A 16760-nucleotide genomic window follows, 5' to 3' on the forward strand; every position below is an offset into this window, starting at 1 on the left:
CGAAGCCACTTTTTACAGTTTGATTTTAGAATTCGATTACGAGAAATCCGTCCGTTAGATTTTGAATCTGACTGCAGTACTGTGTTCCTATCAACGCAGGCTACAACTGGACGTAAGTTTTACTACGTTTTGACATGTTTTGAAATTATGATGTTGTTGGAATTGAATACACGTCATATATGTTGTTCTTGACATGTTAGACAGCGTAGAATCGGAGTCAGATTAAGAAACGGACTGATTATGGAATCGTTATGAATTTCAGAATGAAATTGACTAGAATCGATATCAGATTTGTACGGTGGTTGATTGTAAACGTTTGGAATTGATATAGACTGATATAGTATTATCAGTATCGCAAGATTGTACTGTTGTACTGTCAGAATTTGATAAAACAGAGATGTTGTGATTTGATTAGAATATTGATATTGTCATTGCCAGATTGAGTATTGACACACTTTGTGTTCGAGACTTCGACAGATTCAGAAAGACAGCAAGAAAGGTATAAATAAATGTTGATTCGGGATTGCACAACTCGAGTTAGGTTGACTTGAGTTTCCCTAAAGCACATACTTTATTTTATTGCATTGATATTTGCAGATTATCAGATTGATATGTTACTGTATTGACTTAGAACAGAGTCAGAGTCCGAGTCTAGGGCAGATTAGCCTAGCTAGGGCAGAACCGCCGAGTCTTTCTCAGAACCGATAAGACTCTAGACTTACGGTGTATCGAAGAGCTTTAGATGTAGATCGACGTCTATCTCAGACACTCGATACAGCATACAAAAGTCTAAATTAGATTGGGATCCCTAGAATTGAGATAAGATAAGAGTAGATCACGAGTCATTGATTCATGTAGTCAGATTAGATACATGTTTTGATGTTTGTTTATGCTTTTATATATGTTTTATATGATTGCATTTAATACATTGTTTATACTGGGATATTTATATCTCACCGGAGTTATCCGGCTGTTGTCTTGTTTGTATGTGTGCATGACAACAGGTGAGACAGGTACATGGTCACAGAGGTAAAGACAGACCGAGATTAGAGTGGTGATACCGGACTTGGACTAGAGCTAAGGGTTTAAACACTTGATAGTAATTGTTGAACCTGAGTGTGTATGTTTGTACATTTTATCAGATTTATACTTTTATACTGATATGTATAGGAGTTTGATTCCATTACCTTCCGTATTTAAAAAAAAAATTTAGACCCTGTTTACTATAAATGATTAATTAGTCTCAATCATGATTAAAAGATGATTAGCGTCTGGGTCCCCACAATTATGCTGATCGACAGAACCACGCATACCAGCAGAGATTTTGGTCTTTATGAACATTACGCAGAGTCGATTAGATCGCTCCCATTTTTCATAAAGATCAACATCATCAGGAATGCTGGTTTCAGTGATAGCAGATGGTTCGTCTTTCCGTATAGCATAATCAATATCCATCCACCTTAATTGAAGAAGAATTATTTCTTTCCATGTCTTATAGTTATCACCCTTTAGTTCGGGAATGTCACATTTCATATCAGAAAAAGTTGCAGGTTGCATAACTGCACAAAATATCATATGCTTAAAATTTTGAGACAATATCATGTTTTACCGATGTAATTCATGTTTTAAAAATCTAGTGACATAAAATTTGTCTGTGGGCTAAAATTTTAATTCAATAAGATTTTTATGTAACTTTATGATAAAACTATCAAAATGTATTTTCCTTAACTCCTGTGGGTAAATTAAGAAAAATATAATTTGATATTTTAACCTAATTAGTTATATAAATATAATAAAAATCCCTATGGGGTAAATTTTATTATGTTTATATAATTAATTACAATTGATGTCCATTATGTGATCCAAATCCACTTAATGCATAATTTTTCATAATTAAGGATGATGTGGTTATTCCTCAATTATTTAAAATTATACGGTTCACTGGACAAAATTTTGGCTTTACTTGATACTTTATATAATAATTATTTCGCAATCAACACTTTCCAAGAGTGCTCCCAAGAAAGATAGGTAGTGTTTAGGCCCTTTAAATATCTAACTCCTAGACAGAGCAACGTTCCTCAAGGAGACCAGTGGTTAGTCAAGGCAGTTTAAACTGGTCTATGAAGAACTCCCTCAGATCATGTTTTCTTACGTCACCTTATAATCATTATTCAACTTAATTATCCACATTTATGTGAATCTTTATAAGCCAAAATTTTTCATATTAAATAACTTTATATTCACATTTTTACTTAATATGAACAATTACATTCCCCATCAGTTTTTCTCTTCAATCAGAGTAGTGATAAAGTGATGATCACATTTACATAAAAATGTGGGCTCCTCATCAGTTTTTCTCTTTTATCAGAGTAGTGATAAAGTGAGGATTATTTGTTCATTTGTGAATATCTGAAATATTTTATTATATTATATTCACATCTTACTTGATATGTTCATCTCAATATAATTTAATATGAACATAATGTGAATATTGATTTTCAAAATATTTTTCAATACAATTTGCATTTAAATTTCAAGAATAAATGCAAACACAATATTAAATTTTCATGTACAAATCAAACACTTATCTGCAATATTTGACATTATCTAACATGCAAAAATAATTTCTAAACATGTATTGAAAATTGCACTGAATTTGAAAATATTTTAATGTGTACAAATTATTTAACCAAATGCTATATGTATACCAAAATATACATATAACTTAATAATATATTAATTATTTCTTTATTATTATTATTATTAAAAATAATAAAATAAATAATAATATATATATATACATATATTTTAATCGACACATGCATAATCAATATATGTGGGTCCCTCATATAATATTTATTTATTTATTATTATTATTGTTTAAAAATAATAATAATAATTAATGTGGGGCCCATACCATTTATTTTGACAATACAATTCTCGACAATTTGAAAGGAAATTGGAAGAATGAATTAAAGAAACTTAAATGTGTGTGGTTGCATGTCGTGGGAACCCATCAATTTCACATTGATCAACAATTAAATATCTACACGCACAATTACATTATTTGAAGTTTCATCTTCATAATCTCAGAAAGTTTTATGCAACTTTCCTCCCGAAAAAAATTTCTTATTTCATATAAAAATTCAAGAATCGATTATAATGTTCAAGACTTCAAAGAAGAAGTCCAAGATGCAACCGAGAACAAGTAAGTTTCTTATACAAAAACTTCGAAAGAAATTTTATGATAATCGTTTAATTTCACAAAACAAATTTTCAAGGTAGATGTATCACGGCTCTGATACCAAATGTCAGAATTTTTCACAATTATCATGTTTTTTACGTATACATGAACATGAAAAATATATGCGGAAGCGGATCGAGAAATACCTCCGGCCATTGAAAATTTGTGGAACCTTTCTGATTTCTTTTCGATTGAAGCCTTCTAAACACTTCAACACTCCTTCAGATGGTGTATTTTCTGTATGAGATTGTGTGTTTAGGGACCTCAATGTCTTCGATATTTATAGGCACACTCATACCATCACCGAGTGTTTTGGGAGCTCGAGATTCAAACCAAATTTGTATACGCATCTCAATGTTCAAAATTTGAGGCTGCTGTGTACAAATTTTTCAAAAATTGTTGGCAATGACCGTGTCATTTTCAACACGTTTATTTTACGGGTCACAATTTTCTTACAATATGTTCTTTCAAGAAATCATACATGATCAATTTATATTTCTCGTGTATGTATCATTACGCACGTGGGTGAAACTGCAGGAGGACTTGGTGGTGAATTCGTGCATGAACTGATTATGATGTTACACAATCCATGTCCTTATTTAAACTAGTTACTCTGCACACGCGATACGTGTGTGTACCATCTTTTTTTATCATTATCGATGGACTAAAATGAAATTTAACAAATTATGGAGGGCCTAAATTGATATTTGAATAGTTGAAATAAAAAAATAAAAATAAAAGTGTGTGTTGAATTTTAAAAAATAAAAAACAAAAGTATAATATTAATATAATAAATGGTAAATTAGGAAAAAAAACTTGGTGTCCTCTATAGGTAGTTATTATCCTATCCTCACACTTAATAATATAGTATAGATAGTATAGATTACCAAAATGAGATCAAAATGATATATATGTATTTTTTTGGCGTGATAAGAATAACCCTCAAATATTTTCATTGTACCACACTAGCTAGTGATATCTATGATGTCTTGAAACGATGATAAGGACGTCATTTTATTTTATTGACCAGATAATGGAAAGAATAATCAAAATCAATAGTTTGATTGAACTTTTTTGCGGTATTAGTTACTTGATTTTTATCGTTGTTTATTAAGTTAATAAATAATAAAATAAAGAAAACGAAAACAATCTCCTAAGAAACGACTTTACGAAGCTTTAAATGTGTGTGCACCACTAACAATTGAAACTCAATGAATATAATAGTGATGTTGTCAAAATCTTGTTGCAACAAACACATAATGAACAACAGGCGTTTTATTCTCATTCAAGTCACGTTTCTAACATATATTCATCGATCTTATCCAAACAAACAAATATATAATTTTCTAAAATTGGAGATATTGTAATCAAGATTATCAATATCAAATCTCAAGATACGATAAGAAAAGATATGCATGTTAAGATATTATATATATATATATATATATATATATATATATATATATATATATATATATATCTTAACAAAATTAAAGGTTATTTTCATTTGAATCTTCTAAGATAAAATTATCAGAATATCCTAATACAATTAGAGTATGTTTCTTATGAGACGATGTCACGCATCTTTATCTGTGAGACGAGTCAACTCTACCGATATTTATAATAAAAAATAATAATCTTAGAGAAAAAAAGTAATACTTTTTAATAGATGCATTTCACACAAGTTTTTACCATACAATTATACAACTTTCAAAGCAAACCAATAAAAGTGTCCAATTAACAATCTTTCGGCTTGTTTTGAACACAACTATGCAAACAAAAAATAACTTATACTACCCGTTTGTATCGAAACAAACAAAAGTACAAATATCAACCAATAGTAGCATGAGTATATTAATCAACACTCCGAAATCTGTTGGAAATTTTAATAAAATTTAGAGGTTTGAATAAAAACTATGTCATATGAATGTGAGAGTGTCTTTTGGCTCTTCACATTCTTGAGTTAGTTGAAGAGTTTTGGCTCTTCATATTCTTGAGTTAATTGCATGACTCTTGATGTGCATTTTTTGGGACTTATAAATAGTGAGTTCATTTCCTAATTTCAAATATATGAAAATTTTATCTCTTTCAAACACTCTCTTGCATTACATATTGTTATCTTTTCATTTGACCTCCTTTAAATGTCGGTGATAAAGTAAATGTACGTTTTCAATTCGCCGTAGTAGTGTCTCGTGCTAAGTTACTGCTGGTTGTTCCTTTGTATCCTGGGAAACAGACGTCCGCTGAAACCTCGAAGCACATACCGGAGAGGGCAAATGTGTTTTAAGGAAACTGTACATGCTACAGGCCTCGGTTTGGTTTTATTTTCTTTTACATAATAGTTATACTGTAAACATCACAATTGTTTCGGTTATTACTTTATTTCTACAAGTTCGTTTCTATGCTACTGTTTTTAGAAATTTTCTAACAAAATCTCCCTCTCAATGTGCACCGATAATGAATGATGAAATATATTGTTGGAACTTTTCAAGTTCGCAATCTTTGCTTAATTTTGATGCTAACAAAGCTTGTTATTTTGTTTCTAATAATCTACCTTAGTGTGCAGTAAGCTGGAACTGAAATAATCAGTTACGAGCTAAAACTAAAGCTGTCGAGGAATGCTAACTGAAGACGTCCAACTGATCGCGTAAACTGAAAACAGTAGAACTGAAGTGCCAACTGAAAGACTAGTTCAACTGAATGTCCAGCTGATGAGCAGTTCAGCAGAAGACCTTCAGAAGCCCGGTCAGCTGATGAAGTGTTCAACTGATGAAGAGCCCAGCTGACCAGTTCAACTGATTTCACCAGCCCAACTGAAGACCAGTTCAACTGACCAGTTGAAAGCATCAATCAGAGTCAATCAGTTGCAGATCAAGACAAGCTTAATAATGGAATCCAGCTAAGCACGAAGGTACAAAATCTATTGTACTACCACAGTACAATAAGAGACGTTGCATCAGAGCTTAAAGCCAAAAGTTCCGGAAAGATGTCGAGGAACAAATTCAAAATGCAACGGACATATTATTGAGTCTTACTGTACGGTCAGCCAAACGCCTATAAATAGAAGCTGAAGTTCAGTGAAGACTAACACTGAGAAAAACGAGAACAGAGAACAAGGGCACGCTTATTACATATCAGCTTGTTAGAAGCAATCAGTCGAGAGGGAACACTTCATTGTATTATCAGCTTAGATTAGAAGCCTTTTTCCCTCAGTGTGTGAGAACACTTTCGGGTAGTGTTCATTGATCAGTTCTCACACACACATACACACACTCACTCACTCATCATTTCAGATTCCGTCTTGCACACAGACGTAAAACATGTGTATGTAGTCTTTCTCACATAGACGTTAAATAAGTGTTGACTGGAAGGTGATGCCTTCAGTTTAGAACTAGGAGTTCAGTTAGGCAGTGGATAAGTCCTAAGCTGGGTGGGTTTGTACAAAGGTTTGTATAAATCAAAGTCTTCTAGTGTATCCTACCCGAGGAGGTAGAAGGGGTGATGTAGGAGCAGTTGAAGTCTCCGAACATCCATAAACATATATTGTGTTTTGTTTTCAGTCTAACTATTTAACTGTGTTGTTCTTAATTGTTTCATCAGTCCAGCTGATATCAGTTCAGTTCTGTCCATAACCGAACTGATATAAGTTCTAACTGACTTCTTTTCTTCAGTTAACCAGTTGCACACGATATATAAAATTGATCAGTTTGTTTTCTTAACGAAGGATTATTTTGAGTGTCTTCCGATTGGTTGTTTAACCAAACTCGATCTAATTCATCGGTGTATTTATTCTTAGAACACGAGCTATTGCAGCTCATTGGTAGATCAGTCAGAAGGGTCACCGACTGATGCACAGCTTCGTAACTGATGTTCAGTCGGGGCCCCCCCTCATCGATCCTGACATATATATATATGTATATATGCATTGTTTTATCAAAAACTATGTTGATCATGGGAGTGAGGACGCCCAATAAGGCCCAGGTTTAATAAGTTTAATCCGGCCCACAAGATCCAAGCTCGACAGGATGTCCTATCAGACTACCTCTATGAGATCAGATATCGCCCGAGATTAGGTAAAGGAAAATGATGAAGTATGATCAAAATTTGGATTCATCGTCTATTTATTATTACTTGATGTAATCCACTTACTAGATTCATCGTCGGTCACCATGTATGGAAAATTTTAATCCCCGCAGCAAATGTCTAATACATAAAAACTTGGCTTGAAAATCAAAACCTTCGCAATTTTATAAAATATCAATATTTCGAAATATTTGGTGGCATGCCCTACCTCTCGGAGATCCATCGTGCTCTATATCGTGCACACATGAAAGAAGCTCAAAATTTGATGCGATAATTGAACTAAATTCATCACGAAACAAGCTTTATTTTGTTCTTTGAGTTGAGATACTCTGTGTAATGCCTTTCAAGTGTTATAGTGTAAAACTATTTCTGGGAAAATTTTAACATTCCTTTCTGCTAATCCAATGATCTTATGTATTGTTGGTCTCGTGTCTAAATGTGTGGACTCCATGGCCCCAAATAAATTGGGGCCTTTGGATCCTGCATAAGGTCATGTTGCCTCAACATGCCCCCTTGTACTAAAATCGACGCAACCATATTTATGTGATATACACAAGCAGGCATACTTAACGGTTTCGGGTTCTAGTCCGGTTCCGAATCTATCGGTGTCAGAACCGGTAAGAACGGGTCCAAAACTAATTCTCAAGAACGGTTCTGATATAAGGATTAATGTTGGAGCAGAACGATGCATGTAGGACAGTATTTTTTTACCGTCCCAACGCACATCGATGAAAGTCAAATCATGAAAGCAGAGCATCTTGCGCTTGAGTGGTACTTTTCGAACACCAAAGCACAAGATAGAACAAAATAAAATTGGACATCATAGCTATTTGAGCCGGGGCAGTGCGAATACGGGAAATTCTAATCAAGTGGTAGAAAACATTATTTTTTCTTAAACACTTTGAATTGAAAAAATACATCATACAAAAAGATAAATATAAATAAAATATTTATGTTTACATTAAATATTTTAAATTCATCACGATTTATTAAAATATATTTGAAATACTTTGGATTTTCCTCGAAACTTGAATTTGCAAATTTGTCTATCGTTCTGATGGTCCTATACTTTTTTCTGCCGCAAACCAGTCTTGTAGAAATGTTATCATGGTAAGCGTTTTCGGATTTAAATTATTCTTAGTTTGCTAATGATTCTGAAAGTGTAGAAATGTTTACATTGAAAATGTTGATCCGAACGCAACGCTCGAACACTGAACTTCTAAGACACCTTTTGCGATTGATCTTATAACCGGATAAAGTTGCGAATTTACTATACACCATTCTAGAACACCAAAAGTTTCTGGATATGAAAATAACTGGCTTAAATAGATCTATATCTCAGTAGACTCTATTGTAACCGTTTTTCTTTACAACTTATGTCGTTACAATTGTAGTCATTGGCCCAACGACTAGTTTCAAAATTTTTAAAAAAATTTGAACTAGTTCAGGTTCCGGATCCTATTCTTTAAAAAAATTTGAAATAATGAGTCAGTTCCGATTCTGCTCCAGATCAAATCAGTCCGTTAAGCATTTCTATAAACGAACATGTAGCCCATACATATATTCAGATTTATAAATTATTAGTAAAATATTTATCTTACACTAGCATTCTCAACAAATTTTAGCAACCAACTTTTATGTTTGTTTATGCATAATTTTAAGAATATGGAAACACTACATTCATATCGTAGCAAATTTTTTTAAATAAAAATAAATAAGAGCAAAAATGTCGTTCAAACCAAGTATTATAACTACTTATTATATATATAAAAAAAATCCACCTATTATCAGATCATTAACATTTATATAATAATTTAATTTCCCGCTCTTCGTGAATTTTTTTAAGTTGGAGAAATAATAAAAAAAAAATTAAATCGTTAAATAAAATCATATGAATAACCGCAATGTACTGCGTACATGCGTCCACATTCATGGTTCTCGTGGGCTAGCACACACCATATAACCCCTCTTGTTTATGAACGGAATCCCGAAAGGATTCTATTTGTTATCTTCCCAAAATAAAAAGTCAGCAGTCAAGCAGTCTTCCAACTCTACAAAATATCCTTTCCCATTGCTCCCTCTAGCCTTTAGGAATCTGTTTTTCTGAAATATTAAGGTATTGATTCCACTAGATTTTTGATGATTTCGTTATATTGGTGATATTCATATCGATTTTCTTTTTTTTTTTGGTAAAGGGGTGAGATTGATCTTTCCAAGGCTGTATTTTTTTGGAAAGGGTTGTGTTTTCGATATCTCAAGATTTTCTTTTTGTGTGTAAGGATTCTGGTTCAAGTCCGATCTGATTTCGTAAAAATTAACGAGAAAAGGGGTGATTTCATGTTTACAATTTTCTTTGTGATCTGTACTGGACTGTGTCCTCTTTCTTTCTTTTATTTTTATTTTTTGAATGTTTTGGGATTTTTTTTTATTTTCTGCTAAATTTTTTGCAGGCAAATCAATGGCTTTTACAATCAAGCAAACTTCTTTGATAGTGGCGACTCTTGGGGTGCTTTCCTTCATATTTGGAGTTATTGCGGAGAACAAGAAGGTTGTCTTTTTATTATGTATGAAAATTATATAATTGATGCTTTTTCCCAGTGCTCTTTTGATACTTACATGTTAATGTATATGCGGTATTGGAATAAATTTGTTTTTTCTGTGACTAAGCAATTCGACGAGCTGACAATTGTTATTTTGGTATTGGATTTTAAGAAAATAAATATTCTTATTCCAGTTTACTTTCTGTATTAGAATGTGGAATAGATTCTTGCTCTTACTTTGGTGGATTGATTCTGTGAGAGTAGATCGAAAGGAAAGTAGAATGATTGAGATCTTTCCTTTTGGAATAGAAAAAAACAGTTGTTTGGGTGTTCAATCGATATGTAATTTATGCAGACTCAATCATCTTCTTGAGTTTATGGATTTTTGTTCTATGTTGTGTGTCTGTCATCTACCAGAATCTGAAAATTGCTTTTTCCATGTCCGATGTGCACTCTCCATTAGGGTATGGTGATTTTTTTTGAAACGTTTTTGAGTGTGTCCGTACTCCGTATCAACTTTCTTGGGGAATTTAAGTGTTATTTTGCATTCGGAACTCAAAACGTTTTCATTACTTGTTACATCTACTCGTACCAAGCAGTAGTAGCTAGATGAGACTAGATAAGCAAAAGATTTTTTCTTTAATTGTTTCTCATGATGAGATGTTTTGCCTCATGGTTGGCTTGTATCGCTATCCGTCTTTTCCCCTTTCAGTATCTTGTTTTCACCAGTATCACACCGCTTTATTTTAGTTTAAAAGTAGTGAACCCTGATGTTTTCTGTTATCTTCTACTCATATCTTGCAGCCGGCATCTGGCAACATCATAACTGGGAAGAGCTTTGTCATTTGCAAGTATCCAGCTGACCCTACCGTTGTCTTGGGTTATTTGTCTGTTGCTTTCCTTGCCGTCTCCACTGGGTTTAGTTATTTCGCCTTGTTCTATCCATACAAAGGAAAGTCAATTCCACAGGCAGCTCTATTCCAAAACACAAGCTTTCTCATCTTCTTCAATGTTGCTTTGTGAGTGTACTTCTAAGCATTTTATATTATTTAACATCCCCCCTCCAAACCCCACCCTTGATCTTATTTTGGTTTAATGACTCTTTTCTTGTTTTATTATAGTCCTTTATCTCCTTGTCGTTTTTGTTAGAGTAAATTATATGGACACCTGTTTCGGTCTTGTTTAATTAGAGCCCACTTGCCCAGTTGATACTGGTTATGACAATCAGAGGATTGAATGTTGATAATTTTTTCAAAAAAGATTGCTTAGCTCTAGGGGATTAAAGTATACTTCAAGCTGTATTAAAGTAGTTGAATGAAAGACAAGTAAACAGAGGATTGTTTTTGTATATGAACCAATAAAATGCGGGCGTTCAAGAAATTGTCAGGCTATTAGGCTGAGAGCCGAGATGGACTAGTTTTTAAGATTTGAGAGATTCTTGATTTTATAAAAAAACATTTTACAGTTAATTGTAGAACTGATGTGATAGATCAATTTTTTTGGCTAATTTATTTGTCATAATCCATCCGTCGTATCCTACCGCTCTTATTTCTTTGCTCGTTATGTATTCCTGGTTTATCATTCAGGGCGACTACTGGTTTGGCTGCCACATTGTTGTTATGGCCGACCATCACAGAACAACTTCACCAGGTCCGCAACGTCCATCACAATCTTGCAACCGAGTGCCCCACGGCCAAGACTGGTCTTCTAGGTGGAGGGGCGTTTTTATCTCTTGATTCTTGCCTATTCTGGCTCGTTGCATTGATGTTAGCTGACAATGCCCGAGAGGATTACTTTGGAGATTCCGTCGAGAAAACTGCTACCGGTTATGGCACTGATGATGCTATAAAAGGCAGTGCCTAAAGCACGCAATTATTTCTATTTTCCATATAGATTCCGAATGTGGTATTTGAAGACTATAATATTATCTGTTATACATTGTATTATTCGAATCTTAAACTGTATTTAGTCCAATTTGGCGTTCTCTTTTTCTTTGATTCCATCTGTTTGTCAAAGTTCAGTTTCTTCAATCTTTTTCATGTATGTTTCTGCATCGTGCATGGTTATAAAATGAACAATACAATAAAAAATATATTTGTATAATATTTTGGCAAATAAATATTATTTTTTTGGAAAATAATTTTCTGGCAAAATTAAGTAATTTCGTCATCGGAATTTATGCACATAAAATCCCAGCATCTTCTAAAATATACACACTTGCGGGTGTCAAAATCAAACATGATCCACCAACCCAATACAGTTCAATTCGAAAAAACTCAGATTTGGATTTGGGGTTTTCAGGTTCGGGTCAGATCTGGTTGGACCTGATAGCTGATCTGAAAAAAATGATCGGGCTGAGTGAGTCCGAAAATTTATTTATTTTTTAAAAATTTTAATTAATAAATATTTCCTACATTTTTATATATTGTATGCCTGAAATTTTTTTTGTTGTATATTTATATCATAAATTTTCATAATTTGATATTTATTTTGAACATTTTTTATTTTTTATATAATTATTTATTTGATTTAGTAAATATACTTTATTTTTTTACAATCAGACTTTCAAATTTAGATTATATATATGAGGGAGATTTTGTTATTATATTTTTAAACTAATTTTTTTTTTTTTTCTTTAAAAAATTTAAAAAAATTCAAAATCGGGTTATACGGATTGATCGGATTGATTCGAGTTCAGGTTCGAGTTGAGATTTTTCGGGTTGACTCGGGTTCGAGTTGGACAATTTTTGAATAGTACTATTGCTCAATCCGATCCAATCCACCCAACCCACTCGAATTGACACTCATGTTCTGAAATATTCTCATGTAGATGTGTGCATGAGGACACTGGTTAATGTGATCTTTCACCTCTTAAACATCGAAGGTCAAATTTTTTTGCCAATCAGTAATTCAGAATTAAAAGCATTCTTCCTCATGTTACGTATGAACTGTTGGGGAAAACCCATAAACCGCAGAATCCATCACGTTAAATCATTAAGAATTTGACTAAAAACTTAAGCGGAAGCGTACCCGAAGCCATAATCCTGAATTGTTTAGAACGAGTCTTGATCTTCCAGATCTACGCGCTCTTTCCTTGAGATAATCCTTTAGTTTCTCTTCAGAACTATTTTCTTAATGTGGGAGAGAATAGTGAAAGTGACAACGCGAGATCTGGGGACCATGACCCTTATTTATAGATAATGTTTATCAATATCTTTTGATATTTTTGTTTTAGTCCATCATAAAAACATAAATTACACTTATGTCTCTACACATTAAAGGCCCACAACCCATTAGATACATTAAACCCCAATAACCCGAAACATTAATTGATCACTTAATTTTGGGCTTAACTTAACAGACAACCCACACACATAATTATTCACATATAAGCCCTATATAAATAAATTGATCCAACAATCTCCCACTTGGGCTATATGTGCAACTTTATAATTATGTTTGTGAAAATAACCTTATGAGCTCAAAATTGTTGTCATTCCGAAATGTATCTATTACCAATCCGGTCCATCAATCACATCAACATAGGATCAAAGCAGTCTTCGCTACACTCAAGGTAACTAGACTCATCAATGGTCACATATGCCAACACAACTGAATGACATGGATCATGAAGTGGATGTGTAGCATGGAAATTTCATGCAATGTGACCGTAACATGCCTATTTCCAACTGGTCCTCCCTTAACCTTATTGAGATCAAACTTTAAACCATAATCAGAGTGTGACTTAACTTGAAATTTATTTCTGCAGAAAATAAATTTACATAAATGTAACTGAAAAATGTCTACAACTGAAAAGCATTTAAAATAACAAACTCCCACTAAAACTGAATTTTCTCAATTGACGTAACACCCATACTAGCAGTGTGCTCATGAAACTGTTTGGGTGGTAGTCCCTTAGTAAACGGATCCGCAACCATGGAGTTTGTACCGATATGCTCAATAGACAACTTTCCACTCTGAATTCTTTCTTTAACAACCAGAAACTTGATGTCAATGTGTTTTGACTTCGTCGAGCTCCTGTTGTTATTGGAATACATAACTGCTGATTTATTGTCACAATGTAATCTTAGTGGCTTTTCAATGCCATCAACAATGCGCAGTCCTGTGACAAAATTTTGCAGCCATATTCCATGATTGGATGCCTCATAACACGCTACAAACTCAGCTGCCATGGTGGAAGAGGCTATAAGAGACTGTTTAGCACTCTTCCAGGAAATGGCACCTCCAGCAAGGAGATAGATGTAGCCTGACGTGGATTTCATACTATCTTGGCATCCAAGCAAAATCGGAGTCAGTATACCCAATGATCTCAAGCTAATCCAACCTCCGATATATGAGCATGTAATCTTTTGTTCTCTGTAGGTACCGTAAGACCCTTTTGACTGCTTTCCAATGTTCCACTTCTGGATTACTTAAATATCGTCCCAACATTCCTGTCACGTACGCAATATCTGGACGTGTACAAACCTGAGCATACATCAGACTCCCCACTGCAGATGCATAGGGAATCTTCTGCATTTCTTTTTCTTCAAAATCATTCTTTGGGCATTGTTTGAGACTAAATTTGTCTCCCTTAGCCACAGGGGTATCCGTTGGTTTACAATCTTGCATCCCATATCGCTTGAGAACTTTCTCGATATAGCCTTTCTGAGATAATCCAAGAATACCTCGAGAACGATCCCGATGTATCTGAATACCCAGTACGAAAGATGCATCACCAAGATCTTTCATCTCAAAATTCTTAGTTAGAAATCTCTTGGTGTCATGCAATAACCCTATATCATTGCTAGCGAGTAGGATGTCATCAACATATAAAACCAGAAAAATGTACTTACTCCCACTGAACTTATGGTACACACAATCATCAACCAAATTCATCTCAAAACCAAACGAGATGATCACTTGATGAAATTTGAAATACCATTGTCGAGATGCCTGCTTGAGCCCATAGATGGATTTCTTTAATTTGCAAACCATATTATTTGTGTCTTTGGACACAAAATTTTCTGGCTGCACCATATAAATCGTTTCATCAATGTTACCATTCAGAAACGCGGTCTTTACATCCATCTGATGAAGCTCAAGATCGAAATGCGCCACCAAATCCATTATAATCCTTAAAGAGTCTTTCGAAGAAACCGGAGAGAAAGTCTCTTTATAATCAATGCCTTCTTTCTGTGTAAAGCCTTTAGCAACAAGACTGAGCCTTATATCTTTCCACATTGCCTTTTGAATCCCTCTTGGTTTTAAATATCCATTTACAACCAATGGTCTTCGAACCTTTAGGCAATGGGACAAGATCCCATACGTCATTGTCCTTCATGGACTTTATCTCTTCATTCATGGCATCATTCCACTTTTGAGAGTTAGAACTTTCCATGGCTTGACGGAAGTTAATAGGATCATCCTCCATCAATCCAATGTCTGCCTCATGTTCTTGAAGAAATACAATGTAATCATCTGGCACTGCATTTCTCCGCTCTCTAGTGGATCTCCTTAATGGCATAGGTTCTAGAGGTGCTTGAGTTTGTTCATCTGGAATGGGAGGATCTCTAATATTGTCTTCTTGTATTGTGTCTTGGTCAAAGTGAGGAATATGATCCTGATCAATGTCCAAGACACCTGTGGGAATATTTACATATTCCTCTTCAAAGACAATATCCCTTACTTTATCTCCCCCCGCAAACTCAACATCCTCAAAGAACCGGGCATTTCCTGACTCAAAAATCGACTTACTCGTGGGATCATAAAACTTGTACCCCCTGGATCTTTCAGAGTATCCAATAAAATAACAACTAACTGTCCTTGAGTCCAGTTTCTTTTCATTAGGCTTGTAAGGCCTTGCCTCAGCTGGACATCCCCAAACGTGCAGATGCTTAAGACTAGGCTTTTTACTCGTCCAAAGTTCATAAGGGGTTTTGGTCGCTGCTTTAGTTGGAACCCTATTAAGGATATATGCTGCGGTCTTTAGTGCTTCTCCCCAGAGTGATTCTGGTAAGGTAGAATGACTGATCATACTCCTCACCATGTCCTTAAGCGTTCTGTTTCGTCTTTCAGCAACACCATTCATAGTGGGCGAACCCGACATAGTGTACTGTGGGACGATACCGCATTCCTCTAGGAATCTAGCAAAAGATCCTGGACGTTGTTCACCTGAACCGTCATATCTACCATAGTATTCACCACCACGGTCAGATCTAACGCTTTTAATCTTTAAGCCAAGTTGATTTTCAACTTCAGCTTTATAGCTTTTGAACACATCCAGTGACTGTGCCTTTTCATGAATGAGATAAATGAAGCCATATCTTGAAAAATCGTCTGTGAACGTTATAAAATATTGTTGACCGTTCCAAGAAGCCGAAGGGAATAGTCCACAAATATCAGTATGTATAAGTTCTAAGACGCTTGAACACCTATTGACTTCAAATCTCCTTTTGTTGGTTTGTTTTCCCTTTATACAATTAACACAATTATTAAAATTTGTGTAATCTAAAGGTTCGAGAATTTCGTCTGACACAAGTCTCCTTATTCTCTTTTCAGAGATATGACCCAATCTTTTGTGCCATAACGCAGCTAAATTCTCACTGGTTAATTTTCTTTTAGTGCCTCTACTTGTTTGAAGGGTTTCATTAAATGAAGCAATAACATCCAAAGAATAAAGATTATCGTATCCTGATAAAGAACCAGAACCAACCAATTTTGTATCGAGAAACAAACTGAAAATTCCATTTCAAAAGAACAAGAATAACCAAATTTGTCCAATGCAGAAATGGAAATCAAATTCCGTCTAAAAGACGGTACAACAAATGTTTCATAAAGATCCAAATATATTCCAGTCTTTAACAATAATCTAAATTTTCCTATCGCCTCAA

General features: G+C 34.1%; 1 protein-coding gene across 2 annotated transcripts; it reads left to right on the forward strand.

The window, feature by feature from the left end:
- The first annotated feature begins 9284 nt into the window (after positions 1-9284).
- On the forward strand, positions 9285-11864 carry LOC140831121 (uncharacterized). 2 transcript variants are annotated; one of them, XM_073194900.1, is made up of 4 exons: positions 9285-9443; positions 9778-9875; positions 10672-10886; positions 11454-11864. In XM_073194900.1, the coding sequence occupies exons 2-4, from the start codon at positions 9786-9788 to the stop codon at positions 11728-11730; spliced, it is 582 nt and encodes a 193-aa protein (XP_073051001.1). In that variant the 5' UTR covers positions 9285-9443; positions 9778-9785; the 3' UTR covers positions 11731-11864. The 2 variants fall into 2 exon arrangements, with proteins under 2 accessions (XP_073051001.1, XP_073051003.1); XM_073194902.1 differs by lacking the exon at positions 9285-9443 and adding an exon at positions 9575-9597.
- The last annotated feature ends 4896 nt before the right edge of the window (positions 11865-16760 follow it).

The sequence above is a fragment of the Primulina eburnea genome, chromosome 4, assembly GCF_022965805.1.
Source record: "Primulina eburnea isolate SZY01 chromosome 4, ASM2296580v1, whole genome shotgun sequence".
NCBI classification, from domain to species: Eukaryota; Viridiplantae; Streptophyta; class Magnoliopsida; order Lamiales; family Gesneriaceae; genus Primulina; species Primulina eburnea.

Bases quoted from the DNA above. Each gene is read 5' to 3' on its own strand.
- LOC140831121 (XM_073194900.1), top strand. From the start codon at position 9,786: ATGGCTTTTACAATCAAGCAAACTTCTTTGATAGTGGCGACTCTTGGG. The intron at 9,876-10,671 runs GTTGTCTTTTTA...CATATCTTGCAG, and splicing joins TTATTGCGGAGAACAAGAAG to CCGGCATCTGGCAACATCAT. The intron at 10,887-11,453 runs GTGAGTGTACTT...TTTATCATTCAG, and splicing joins ATCTTCTTCAATGTTGCTTT to GGCGACTACTGGTTTGGCTG.